At 40.5% G+C, this 14,298-nt stretch overlaps 1 protein-coding gene across 1 annotated transcript in view; it reads right to left on the bottom strand.

Moving 5' to 3' along the window:
- Positions 1-14,298, bottom strand: part of LOC126109670 (disks large homolog 5-like) — a 103,571-nt gene that overhangs the window by 47,251 nt on the left and 42,022 nt on the right. The window contains exons 4-5 of the mRNA XM_049914721.1: positions 13,917-14,065; positions 4,772-5,014 (exon numbers count right to left, since the gene is read on the bottom strand). Coding sequence (XP_049770678.1) covers positions 4,772-5,014; positions 13,917-14,065 — 392 coding nt within the window. The remainder of the gene's footprint in view (positions 1-4,771; positions 5,015-13,916; positions 14,066-14,298) is intronic.

Here is a 14,298-nt window from a genome sequence, read left to right as displayed (position 1 = left end):
GCATTAGTCACGACTGACAGTAATAATTGTTCAGTGACATGTTTTTATTATTTTGTATACGATTTCTCCCGTGAATTGGTGCCGAGTCAGAAGAGCAGTACACATTAATTATTAATAATACAGGGTGAGCCAAAAGTCTTAACACTTGAAAATTCAATACTTCGCAAAATAACATAGGTAGTGATGTAAAAATTTACACATGCTTGAAATGACATAGGGTTTTATTGAAACCAAAAAGTGTGCAAAATAACCAACAGATAGCACTTTGTACGATGCAAAAGCAATAATTAGGTTGCTAGGCAAGCTTTCAGAGGCAGAGGCTGCTCCTCTAGGCAGAAGAGCTGAAGGGGAAGGAAGAGAGGTGAAGGAAAAGGACTGGAGAGGTCCAGGAAAAGGCACAGATTTGGGGAAAATCACCCAGAACTGCGTGTCAGGGAAGACTTGACGGACGGGATGGAAAGGAAAGATGCCGTGTTCCATCTGTGTTCTGCCACCGGTTGACGAGTAAATCTTATCTATTCAATTACACTACATTATCAAAAATTAATTGTTTTCATTGTTATAAAAGCAATAATTAGCATAACAATCAATTTTCAGTAAAGATTATCTTTATAACAAGCACTCAAGATTAATCAAATACAGTTTATGTTCCTCACCTATATCTACAGTAATGATATAGGCTGAGGCAGAAACATCAGCTTACACGATGTACAGGCAGGATTAATCCCATTTCACTCACTGCCAAGGCACTATTCCAATATTGGAGAGCCTCTGCAATACTGATGCGAGTTTAGAAGTGGAAGAGCAATGGGCTGAGGTGTGAACTGGAATTTGTATATGGGAGGGAGATTACAAGAGTATTCACTGCAGCTCTGGTAGCAGCGGCAACTTTGGCATAACATCAGCACGTCTGTGTAGTGAGCAGGAAACCCAGGATTCCAATTTCAGTACAGTACAAATTTTAGTTCATTGCTTTAGCCTGCAGCATTACTGTAAATGCTCAACATGTCCGCTGCTCATCAACAATACCTGTGGTTGATGGACTGTGTCGTGAACAGCACTGTACAGCATATCAGTAGGCACGGCGAGAAATTGCCATCTGATTGTACCACAGCAAATTACGAGGGCAGTTTGAGAAGTTCTCAGAACGAAATAGAAAAAAAAAGTATTTACATCACTGAAATGTTTGTTATTTTTCAGTGTAGTCTCCTTGTAGGTTAATGCACTGGGTCCAACGATGTTCCATTGCCTTGATCGCATCTCAAAAATGAGTTTCCTACAGGCCTGCAAAACAGTTGCCAATTTCGGCTATCAATTCTTCATTTAAAGTGAAGCTTCATCCACGAAGAAAAAGTTTCAGTTTTTGTAAGATATGGAAGTCCAGTGGAGCTACATCAGGTGAATAAGGCAGGTGTGGCAACAATTAATGCCTTAGTTTGTGTAATTTTGCCATGGTGATGGTACATGTGTGCGGATGCGCATTGTCTTGAGGGAAGATCACTTTCTTCCTTGCTAACTTTCCTCCTTGGTCTTTTTGTTGCAATTTGTCCAGGATGTTAGCATAGTATTCTTCAGTAACTTTTTGCCCAGTGGGGAGATAATCTACAAGTACAAACAGGATCCCTTTCGCTTCCCAGAACACTAATGCCATGACCTGAAGGAGTTGTCTTTGCTTTCTTCGGTGGCGGAGAATCGGCACGTTTCCACTGCTTTGACTGCTGTTTTTGTCTCTGGGGTATAGTAGTGCACCCAAGTTTCATCTGCGGTCACAAACCGGTGAAAAAATCCTGTTTGTTTCTCCTAAAACAGGCCAAACATTGTTCTGATATGTCCATTCTCGTGCGTTTTTGATCCAGCGTCAAGAGTCACGGCACCCATCTTGCAGATAATTCTTTCATTTCTAATTCTTCAGTTAAAATACGATATGCCCTTTCAGATGACATCTGCCAAGCGTGAGCAATTTCACACGCTTTCAATCCTCTGTGACCAATTTGAGTGCTTTTGCAATTATTTCTGGAGTAATGACATCTCGGCTGACCATTGCGCGGATCATCTAAGCACTCCTGACCGAATGTAAATTCATTTGTCCACTTGGCAACTGTTGTATATGAAGGAGCAGAGTCCTCCAGTGTATTCTGGAAATCTGGCATCAATGCCTTTGCTTTCATACCTTTCTGTACAAAGTACTTAATAACTGCTCGAATCTCAATTTTTTCCTCTTCGCAAATTACTTTGCAGGAACAACAGAGCCACATTACCACAACAGTTTTTTCCCCAAGAGTACTGATGTGGCACGTGTTTACAGGCAACAGTCCAATGAATATATGTGATATGTGTTGTAATAGTGCTGAACTCTTGCGGTGATTCCGAAACTTTTCAATCCTCCCTTGTATTATGAGTTATCTTGCATTGAAAGCGTAGCTTGGCATGGAGCCATGAGGAGAGCAGATTTTGTTTCTCACACACTCTGGCTACTGGGCCGTGCGAGCCATGTCCTTGACTAAAGCTGCATGCAATACATTCCTCATACCCTCTACGAATCTAAGTAGTACTATTAAATATTAATCTATTTCATACTTTGTATACCAAATTCTATTGATAACACAACCATAGTGTTAAATTTTCAAATCAATAACCTCCATACTTCTGGAGATACAAACTTTTATTTAAAACAAACAGTAACGGTGCTGGCATTGTGAAACTGAATTACGGACCGTAAAGTATTCATCTTTTGTATGAACTGAAACTACAGCCAAGGATGGATGGATGGATGGATGGATGGAGGGAGAATGGCATACATAAGCTGAGAATGTGATATTTCATTAGAACTATGCAAATGTATGCATGAGAAAGTTTGTGCAATACGGGAATTTGCAACTTATGTCCGAGTCAGCTTGATTTTGTAAATGGCAGAAACGCAGCCAGAAGGGGCGTTGAGTATAAAGTTTGTTAATTATTTGTTTTGTGGAAAGGAATCATTTTGTTTTCATTAAATTTTATTTAGTTGCCACCATACAACTGCAATCTGAATGCAACAGAGTTTGCACAGGCCAAACTGAAACGACAATTCAGAGAACAAAATGTTATGAGGGATATCTCTGCTGATAAGGGGGATGGGGGGGGGGGGGGGGTTGATTTGGGGGAAGGCACCAAATAGCGAGGTCATCAGACTCATCGGATTAGGAAAGGATGGGGAATGAAGTCGGCCATGCCCTTTCAAAGAAACCACCTCGGCATTTGTCTGAAGCGATTTAGGGAAATCTTGGAAAACCTAAATCAGGATGGCTGGACACAGGATTGAACCGTCGTCCTCCCAAATGCGAGTCCACATTGCAAACCACTATGCTACCTCTGATATCTCTGCCGGAAACATGTCAAATCTCGCCAGTGCTGCCTATCAGTATATCACCAGTGAGGGTGGGAACCTTACTGTTGAAAATGTGAGAGCTGGAGGAAGATTACTGGAGGCGCATCAGTGTGATGAAAATTGCCATTGACAACACTGTCATTAACACGTGTCCATCCAGCACCACCGAATCTGTCGACTAGCATGGACACAACCATGGACAACTGCAGTGGAAGCAACTAGTTTTGTAAGATTTTAGTTCTACCTACACATTCCTCATTGTTTTTGGAAGTAATACTTATATTGTAGTAATAACTGTTTTCAATTACTCAAACATTAAGGTGATACTTATTCCATTTCTTTTATAAGCTGCAGCTGTAAGCTGGCTGTCCTATGAGAAGGAGGTGGGGCTTGTCGCAACAGCCAATGTGCTACGAGCCGAATGCGAGCCTCTACTCCCAGCATTCTACAACCGACAGCCAAGTGAAAGTTTGCGATCAGTAATTGCCTCGGTGTATAAATGCAATTTGTTTTATTTGCTGCGAATACGATCAGGTCTGGTATTATAATCTCCACAAAAAATTGCAACGATCTAGTTCACTTACATGCAATGAAGTCAAGTCATAAAACAGATGCAGGAGTATCACATTCATACTGATAGAGCATGTTGTTGAAGTATGCTCTTTTCCTATGAGATTGACAATACATTTCCTATTTCAAAGAACTGCATCTGTAGTGGGATGAATGGAATAATGTGTTGTATATACTGAAGTATTCATTTCAAGACTCTAAACACATTTCTTCTGTTTATAAACAATTTGTTTCTTGTCTGGGAGAAAGTGATAAATTTTGGGGAAAAGAAGCAGTTTCCTAAGATTTAAGATAAATTTAAGGGTTGGGAAGTCTTTCCTTCTTTCCTGCAGATATTCATATGGTGTGTAGCATTGTGCAGACGTGTAATATGGTTTGGACGAGAAGGAAGATTATATGGGCAGATCAAATAACTAATGAACTAAATTGGAGAAACAAGAAATTTATGGCACAACTTGGCTAAAATACCAGATCAGTTGGTAGAACACATCCTGAGGCACGAAGGGATTGTCAATTTTCTAATGAAGGGAGTGCGAGGGGTAAAAACTGTAGGAGAGAACAAGGGATGACTACAATAAGCAGGTACAAACGGATGGAGGCCGCATCAGTTATTTAGAAATGAAGATGCTTTCATGCGATAGGCAGCTGTGGAAGCTGCATCAAACTTATCTTTTGATTAGAGACCACAACCATAACAGCACAAACATTTAAGTAATTTTTTCAGATTTTCAGTGACAGGGTGATAACATGCTCTGTTAATATGACAACTGTCCACATTTCTTTGGGAATTATTCACAAAAAGTAATGAATCTGGGAAGTCTCTTGGTAACTTACCATAGTATTCTGCACCAGACTATCAGTGGCCAGTTCAATTTTAGATTCATTCTCTTTCAACTGCTTTTTCAGGGCTACGTTGTGAACTTCTGCCTCAATCAGTTCAGCATACAATCCTACATCTGGCGTCGGTTCAGGTGGTGCCGAGATGCAAGACTCCGCGAGATCTGCAATCACCGCCTCCTGTTCTGCTACAAATTTTTCGACCACGGAAGGAGTTTCTGATGGTGAAGACTGCTGCTCCTAGTAACAGAGAGTTTAGTATTATTGTACTGTATTTACTCGAATCTAAGCCGCACTCGAATCTAAGCCGCACTCGAATCTAAGCCGCACTCGAATCTAAGCCGCACTCGAATCTAAGCCGCACTCGAATCTAAGCCGCACTCGAATCTAAGCCGCACTCGAATCTAAGCCGCACTCGAATCTAAGCCGCACTCGAATCTAAGCCGCACTCGAATCTAAGCCGCACTCGAATCTAAGCCGCACTCGAATCTAAGCCGCACTCGAATCTAAGCCGCACTCGAATCTAAGCCGCACTCGAATCTAAGCCGCACTCGAATCTAAGCCGCACTCGAATCTAAGCCGCACCTGGAAAATGAGGCTCGAAATAAAGGAAAAAAAATTTCCCGAATCTAAGCCGCACATGAAATTTGAGACTCAAAATTCAAGGGGAGAGAAAAGTTTTAGGCCGCACCTCCAAATCAAAACAAAGTTGGTCCATTGTAATATGAGACACAATTTAGGTCGAACGAATGACGATACAGCTACAGTAGTTTGGTTCGAGTCTTAAGCTTAGCAGTTAAGCTTTACCACGTAGCCATTGCTATGCGTCAGGCACTCCGTCCGTATTTATACGGGTACCCTTCCTTTTTCACGTGCTTTGTCTGGTTTGAATCGATTTCTTATTTTGCTTTGATCTGATAAGTGCCGTTTTCTTTGTTATAGGTGTTTTCGTCACTCTTAAGATGAAAATGCATTACTGCACTGTGTACACAGCTGCTTTCTTTGATAATGTTCAACAAGAATCAAATAATAGACTCCGTATGATAGAACATGTTCTGAACGAGAGTTAGGCGAAAATTTTTCTCTGTTTGAAAACCTTTGCGGCCGCTTCTTTATTACATCAAATTCTGCACAGAAATTAGAGTCATCTTAGATTTAAAAATCTAGTCACTTGCCGTGCTTCATTTCTGACTATCACTATTAGACATAAGAATAATACGAATATAAACACGACACGATACGTATATTCTTCCGCGTTTGCTGTTGTCTCACTCTAGTTTCGTAGTTTTAGGCAGACAGGACTTAAATGAGATAGCAGCAAACACGAAAGAATACATGGCAAAATGTTTATATTCGTATTATTCTTATGGTGAAGAGAATACTGTATGTGATTCAAATTTCATCAGGTTCCTATTAGCAACCATCTCTTCTCACAGACAGGAAAAAATTCAGAACGTAGAGTTGGCCATATTGACAAACATCCCAAACAGTCTTCCCAGTCAGATTTTCTTAGTACACTGAAATTGTGCTACATTCGAAGATGAACAATACGGAATTTGTATTTACTTCGTTGGATAATGTATGAAAATGCAGTGGTCGAAACTCGCGGCGGAGAAAAAAAGCTCGTCTTCCACTATTTATTTTTTATTTATTTACTGACACAGAGGTTTTGGCGCCAGTATTTATCTTTGAGCCTACAAAGCATGCCTGCGTAGCACTACATATATTCAACGGCAGAAGTTAGTTGTGGCGGCACGTACCAACATTTTTCATAACTTCCGCTTGCTTTGCACTTGATTCTAAGCCGCAGGCGGTTTTTCGGATTACGAAAACCGGAAAAAAAGTGCGGCTTAGATTCGAGTAAATACGGTAATTTCACAGGATTATTAGTACGACAAGAGAGAATTTTCTTCTTATGTTACCAGTTGCACGTTTCACTTATATATAACAATGTACCAACAGAACTACGAGGGCCCTTTTACACGAGCGGTTGCCATAACTTCGGCTATCTTAACACACTTCCTGTCCGACCAAAACTCCCAGCTTGTCACACATTACTGCTATAGCAGTTGAAATTTCAGTAATATTGATAGTTCTGATGTGAATGCCATAAATGAAATGTTACCTGTGTTCTGCCTCAGTTAATTTGTAGTTAAATTAGGAATGAGTTGAAAGGGTATAAGAACCATAATACAATTACCTGAGATCCCCTTTTGCTTTGCTAAGGTTAGCTTACCTTCTTCACAAAACATTGTAATATTGATTGAATATTGCAGCAGGAAACACTTCTTTTACTACATTTCTGTCCATAAACATTAACATTGTTCACATTAAATGACCAGTCCTTTAAATTTATGGGCTAGACACAATGTATCTTCTGCTTTCCTTTTTTGTTACGAGCTTCAGGGTTCTCTGGGGCAGTGCTGTCTCTGAGAAGTGGTGAATCTCCACAGAGTGCTGTATTGTGGTAACCAGTTGCTTGTGGAAACAAGATGTCCGTCCTCCCGATTTCATGCACATTTAAACAAATTCTCTACTTCTCACTTATTACCCATTTACCAAAACTCCTATGTGTTGATGACGATCACTCACTGGAAACAGCAGTTGTACAAGTACTGTATGTCACTGGAATTTGGCTGCAATAATTACACATCTGTTTGAAACTGACTGACAATATTTCATTCAAAATAATCTCTATTGCTGTTTATACATTTCTCCCACCTCTCCAGCAGGCTATGAATGCCATGCAAAAAAACAACAACATCAACAACAACAACAGTAGTTCTTTCGAAAAGAAAGAGTCAGTGAGACATTTTCATATGAATTTAAGCGTTGTTCAGTAAAAGCGTGTCCCAGTGATGCAAATAGATGATAATAGGATGAAGCCGAGTCTGAAAACTAAGCAGCATGCCCTAGTATTTCTCAACTGAATGCCTGGGTCATTTCCCTGACCCATTTTGCTGTGTGATGGGGTGTTATCACGGAGCAATACGACTTGTCTTTTTCCCTATTTTGGTCATTTTTTACTTAATTCTCGAATTAAATAGATCATTTATTGTTGGCAGTGATCAGTGTGATTGGCTTCACCAGATTTTAGCAGCTCATAATAGATGACATTCTTCTGGTCCTACCAAACAGAGTATCGTCTTTTTCCAAAGCAATTTGGTCTTACACTGGATGTCTATGGTTTGCCTGGATTCACATTTGATTTACAACACTTAGTATTCTCAAAATTATCCATTTTTCATCACCTGTCGCTATTTGATGGCGAAACGACTTTCTTTTTATCTGGTGAGTAGTATTTCCCAAGTGGTCTTTTGATCTGCTTTCCGTATTTCATTCAGTTCATGCTGAACCAATTTTCCCACTTTCTGCATCTTTCGCATAGCTTTCAACCAAAAAGAAATGGCTTTTTGAGTTCCATTAAATTGTTCTGGGGGTTCCTGTTGAGTTTGAGTAACACTGCCCATCATCCTCACCCACTCCCCATCTTCAAAACCTGCAATTGGTTGTCTTCTAACTTTTTCGGTGGTTTCCCACACTCGTTTCTCACATAAAAAAAAAATGAATCTTGTCCATAACTCTTAGTTTGTAAGCAAAAAACTTGACAAGTTTACAGGTTTGAAACAGATACCGATGCACGGAACTTGGATTAGTTTGCACTGACATTCGTCATCAGCCGTTTCAGGAAGCAGATGGAGATGCAGACGCGGTCTAACAGGCCCTACACTGATGACTAGCACTATCTATAGGGGAATTCCTGTTTCATAGTTCTACATCTGGTACAGGTAGTAAGTTATCACTTTTATGAAGTGATATGTTATAATAAGAAAAACATCATTAGCTTTGTCCAGTTACACTGAACTATTTTACTGACAATCTGGCATTGACTCATAAATAGTCATGTCTATGCATGGGGAGGAAACAACATTTTGGGGCACTGCTTTTTAAGACAACTGCTACACAACTGATTATTTTAACACAAAAAATTACAGTTGTCCTTATCCTACAGATTGTCTTCAACACCGTAGTGGTTTACTAGACGCGGTCCCGTTTGAGGTGGGATGCCGTTTTCTTCCTAGCGAGTCGAGGTGTGTTACACTTCGACGCACTCCGTACCACTGCACAACTGGTATTTTTCCACATTAAGAGACAGTTGTCCAGAGGAGAAAGAGACAGTACGTGAAATGAAGGAAACATCAAGACTAAATGGGGATCTGTCCCATATCTTTGCATGTGAAGCAAGGAACTTGCCCACAGAGCCACACCACTTGTGTGTCTAAACAAGCATTTCTCTCTTACAACTTAAATAGCATTCTCTGAGAAAATTCTCCCCGTGACAGAACTCAAAATACCAGTACAGAATGCACTAGCTCTTGCTCCACATCCACTGGCTTGCTCGAATGACTGCATGCTCCACCTGCTGCAGCCTATCCTCTACTTTCTCACTGCCTTATATTGTTTATATGTTCTTAGTCTAGACAGCACAGAGTGAATTATTTATAGTAGTAGTAGTAGTAGTAGTAGTAGTAGTTGTTGTTGTTGGTTGTTGTCTTCAGTCCTGATACTGGTTTGATGCAGCTCTCCATGCTACTCTATCCTGTGCAAGCAGCTTCATCTCCCAGTACGTACTGCAACCTACATCCCTATGAATCTGCTAAGTGTATTCATCTCTTGGTCTCCCTCTAAGATTTTTACCCTTCACGCTGCCCTCCAAAGCTAAATTTATGGTCCCCTGATGCCTCAGAACATGTCCTACCAACCGGTCCCTCCTTCTTGTCAAGTTGTGCCACAAACTCCTCTTCTCCACAATTCTATTCAGTATCTCCTCATTAGTTGTGTGATCTACCCGTCTATCAGCATTCTTCTGTAGCACCACATTTCGAAAGCTTCTATTCTCTTCTTGTCCAAACTATTTATCGTCCACGTTTCACTTCCATACACGGCTACACTCCATACAAATACTTTCAGAAACGACTTCCTGACATTTAAATCTATACTCGATGTTAAATTTCTCTTCTTCAGAAACGCTTTCCTTCCCATTGCCAGTCTACATGTTATATCCTCTCTACTTCGACCATCATCGGTTATTTTGCTCACCAAATAGCAAAACTCCTTTACTACTTTAAGTGTCTTACTTCCTAATCTAATACCCTCAGCATCAACTGATTTAATTCGACTACATTCCATAATCCTCGTTTTGCTTTTATTGATGTCCATCTTATATCCTCCCTTCAAGACACCGCCCATTCCGTTCAACTGCTCTTCCAAGTCCTTTGCTGTCTCTGACAGAATTACAATGTCATCGGCGAACCTCAGTTTTTATTTCTTCTCCATGGATTTTAATACCTACTCCGAATTTTTCTTTTGTTTCCTTTACAGCTTGCTCAATATACAGATTGAATAGCATCAGGGAGAGGCTACAACCCTGTCTCACTCCCTTCCCAACCACTGCTTCCCTTTCATGTCCCTCGACTCTTATAACTGCCATCTGATTTCTGTACAAATTGTAAATAGCCTTTCGCTCCCTGTATTTCACCCCTGCCGCCTTCAGAATTTGAAAGAGAGTATTCCAGTCAACATTGTCAAAAGCTTTCTCTAAGTCTACAAATGCTAGAAACATAGGTTTGCCTTTCCTTAATCTTTCTTCTAAGATAAGTCATAGCGTCAGTATCGCCTCACGTGTTCCGATATTTCTACGGAATCCAAACTGATCTTCCCCAAGGTCGGCTTCTACTAGTTTTTTCATTCATCTGTAAAGAATTCACGTTAGTATTTTGCAGCTGTGACTTATTAAACTGATAGTTCGGTAATTTTCACATCTGTCAACACCTGGAAAAAACTTTGTTCCACTTTTGGCCACCAGGTGTAAATCTGGCACTGTACCTTGTACGACAGTATGGCATCCGTGCTGTATTGACGAGGTGCTTTTTTTGTAACTGACTGTGCAGTAAGTTCCCCAGATGGTGCTAGTGCTTGGGCTGTGTCACGAAAATTTTCTATCCCATGGTCAACAGTACGGAAAGTTTTGAGTTTTATTTTACACTAGTATCTGCACAATATCCAGACAGTGCAGTGACTGGAATCTCTGAATCAGCAGCAACATTCTGAATTTGCTCGTCGGTTTCTGGCACAGATCAAATTTTATGACATGTGGCCTGACATCATTTGAAGCAATGAGGCACATTTTACACTACAGGGTGCAGTGAATGCACAGCACAGCCGAATTTGGGGTACTGCTAAACCTTGTGTTATACTCAAGAGCCATTGTCCTTTCTGTATGAAATAGTGTAACGTGCATTCGTGAGTACCTATACAGTGACGAATTCATATTATCGAGATGTCCTCTTACAGCACGATTCCTGCTTTGGAAGACAACTCTGTGGAAGCCACTGTTTTCATGCAAGATGGAGCAACATCTCGTGTCGCTCGCCCGATGAAAGATCTGCTTAATGCAACCTTCCGTGATCGTTTTATGTCTAGAGATTTTCTAGATGCACGGCCTTCGAGATATGAAACCACGTGACTTGGCTCTGGGAAGATCTAAAATAACGTGTTTACCTGGGACACATTTGGTCTCTACGTGCTCTGAAGGCCAGTAAACAGAAATACGTTGCTCAGATTTTACCAGAACTGCTGCGGCCAACTGTCGATCGCATCATTTCACAGACACAGCATCTCGATGTCTCTGGTGCTCGTATTGAGTGAATTGTGTAACAGATTAAAAATAAAAACAACATTATGACTTTCTTGCTTGTTTGACCTTTTCTGCCCATGTCCCATTCCTACCGTATTTACTCGAATCTAAGCCGCACTTTTTTTCCGGTTTTTGTAATCCAAAAAACCGCCTGCGGCTTAGAATCGAGTGCAAAGCAAGCGGAAGTTCTGAAAAATGTTGGTAGGTGCCGCCACAACTAACTTCTGCCGTTGAATATATGTAGTGCTACAAGGGGATGCTTTGTAGGCACAGAGAGAAATACTGGCGCCAAAATCTCTGCGTCGGTGAATAAATTAAAAAAAAAAAAGGTGGAAGACGAGCTTTTTTCTCCGCCCCGAGTTTCGACCACTGCATTTTCGTACATTATCCAACGAAGTAAATACAAATTCCGTATTGTTCATCTTCGAATGTAGCAGAATTTCGATGTACTACGAAAATCCGACTGGCAAGACTGGGATGTTTGTCAATATGGCCAACTCTACGTGTTGAATTTTTTACTACCTGTGAGAAGAGGTGGTTGCTAATAGGAACCTGACGAAATGTCAAACACATGCAGTATTCTCTTCACCATAAGAATAATATGAATGTAAACATTATGCCACGTATTCTTTCGTGTTTGCTGCTATTTCATTTAAATCCTATCTGCCTAATAAACTACGAAACTAGAGTGAGACAACAGCAAACGCGGAAGAATATACGTATCGTGTCATGTTTACATTCGTATTTTTCTTATGCCTAATAGTGATACAGTCAGAAATTAAGCACGGCAACTGATTAGATTTTTAAATCTAAGATGACTAATTCCTGTGCAGAATTTGACGTACTAGAGAAGCGGCCGCAAAGATTTTCAAACGGAGAAAAATTTTCGACTAACTCTCGTTCAGAACATATTCTATCATATGCAGTCTATTATTTGGTTCTTGTTGATCATTATCAAAGAAAGCAGTGTAAGTAACAACAAATAGCAGTCTCTTGCCATTGTTTCGCTAGTGAGACGATTCCTCTCTTTTCTTTTTTTTTAATTGTAAGCGGCGGTAGCGCGCACAAAAGCAAGCCATGCCGCGCGCGGCGACAGGCCGTAAACACGCACTATCAGAATGAGACAAACAATGCATGACACAGTACAGTAATGCATTTTCAGCTCAGAGTGACATTAACACCTACAACAAAGAAAACGGCACTTATCAGATCAAAGCAAAATAAGCAATCGATTCAAACCAGACGAAGCACGTGAAAAGGAAGGGTACCCGTATAAATACGGACGGAGCGCCTGACGTATAGCAATGGCTACCTGGTAAAACTTAACTGTTAAGCTTACGACTCGAACCAAACTCCTGTAGCTGTATCGTCATTCATTCGACCTAAATTGTGTCTCGTATTACAATGGACCAACTTTGTTTTGATTTGGAGGTGCGGCCTAGAACTTTTCTCTTCCCTTGAATTTCGAGTCTCAAATTTCAGGTGCGGCTTAGATTCGGGAAAATTTTTTTCCTCTATTTCGAGGCTCATTTTTCGGGTGCGGCTTAGGTTCGAGTGCGTCTTAGATTCGAGTAAATACGGTAATCCATTACATATGGATACATTTCTATACATCTTTCTAACATTAACACCACCACATTTGCGTCTGGTGGCCAAAATTTGAACTAATTTTTCCCACGCATAAATCATTCCACCTGAACATGTCTACAAAGTTTCACTGTCATATGATGATCACAGCCTACACTGGACCTCTGTGGATAGCTGCAATTCCTCTCCTCTTGTGCTCTCAAATGGAGGTAGGGGCAAAAAACTGTTTCCGTACAAGCCCTGATTAATCTCCTCTTAGTGGCCCTTACACAAGATGTATATTGGTGGGCAGTAGGGTCATTCTCCCATTTCTCACAAATTCCAGTTCTATAATCTTTCTCAGTTGTGATTTCCTGAAAGAATGCCTCCTTGCCTCCAGGTATTGCAATCTGAGTTCACAGAACATTTGCGTAATACTTTTCTGTTAATGGACCGATGTCAAAGAATAGCTATGTAAGGTTCTACCTGTATATGAAAGCTCTCTGCAATGCTGCCTACAGTAGGATCAGGTTATATAAAAAAATGGAGAATGATACTTTCTAAGTCGAGATGAGAAGTGGCTTCCTCTGCAACACCACTCAAGTGGTTTTCGCACACAGCTTGAGAGTGAAACACTATGCCAACTTTCTGAGGAGGATTTTTCCTGTTTTTAGGAATAGTATCATAATGAAATTGCTCTATGAATCTAGAAGATATGAGAGGGGCGGGGGGGACAGATTTCTTTTATGAAAGTACCTTTGCTGGCACACTGAACGTGCAAATAACTTAATGAATGCAGCAAGGTAACACCCTCAACAACCAAATACATACAGTTACATTAACAACAAAATGAATGCTATAGTAGACCTCTTCACTTACCTGCTTAGCATTCTTGCTGTACGATGCGATGCAATTACTGTCACACATTAGCTTCATGCCATTCTCAAGCTGCTGAGATGCTGCTTTCACAGTCAAAGTTAGGTTGTTCAGCTCACGAATTTCATGTTGCAAACTTGAAGCTTTTTGATCTGAAATAAAACAGGTGTCTCATACGAGTAACTGAAAGCTGTAATACTACAAGTCCTACAACGACCACACTTCCTCCTAGACCAGGATCATCTACCCGAAGACTCTACACTCTACATGCATCAATCATGCGTCACTCGTGTTGTGAATGAAATATGCTGTTGAAGGAATAGAGAGAAATGCTCTTTAACTTAGTTGCTGAACAATTGCAGGAGGAAGCAAAATTTCTTTTACA

Source organism: Schistocerca cancellata, chromosome 12, assembly GCF_023864275.1.
Source record: "Schistocerca cancellata isolate TAMUIC-IGC-003103 chromosome 12, iqSchCanc2.1, whole genome shotgun sequence".
Lineage (NCBI taxonomy): Eukaryota > Metazoa > Arthropoda > Insecta > Orthoptera > Acrididae > Schistocerca > Schistocerca cancellata.
The sequence above is the reverse complement of the archived record's forward strand: the minus strand, read 5'-3'. Positions and strand labels throughout refer to the sequence as shown.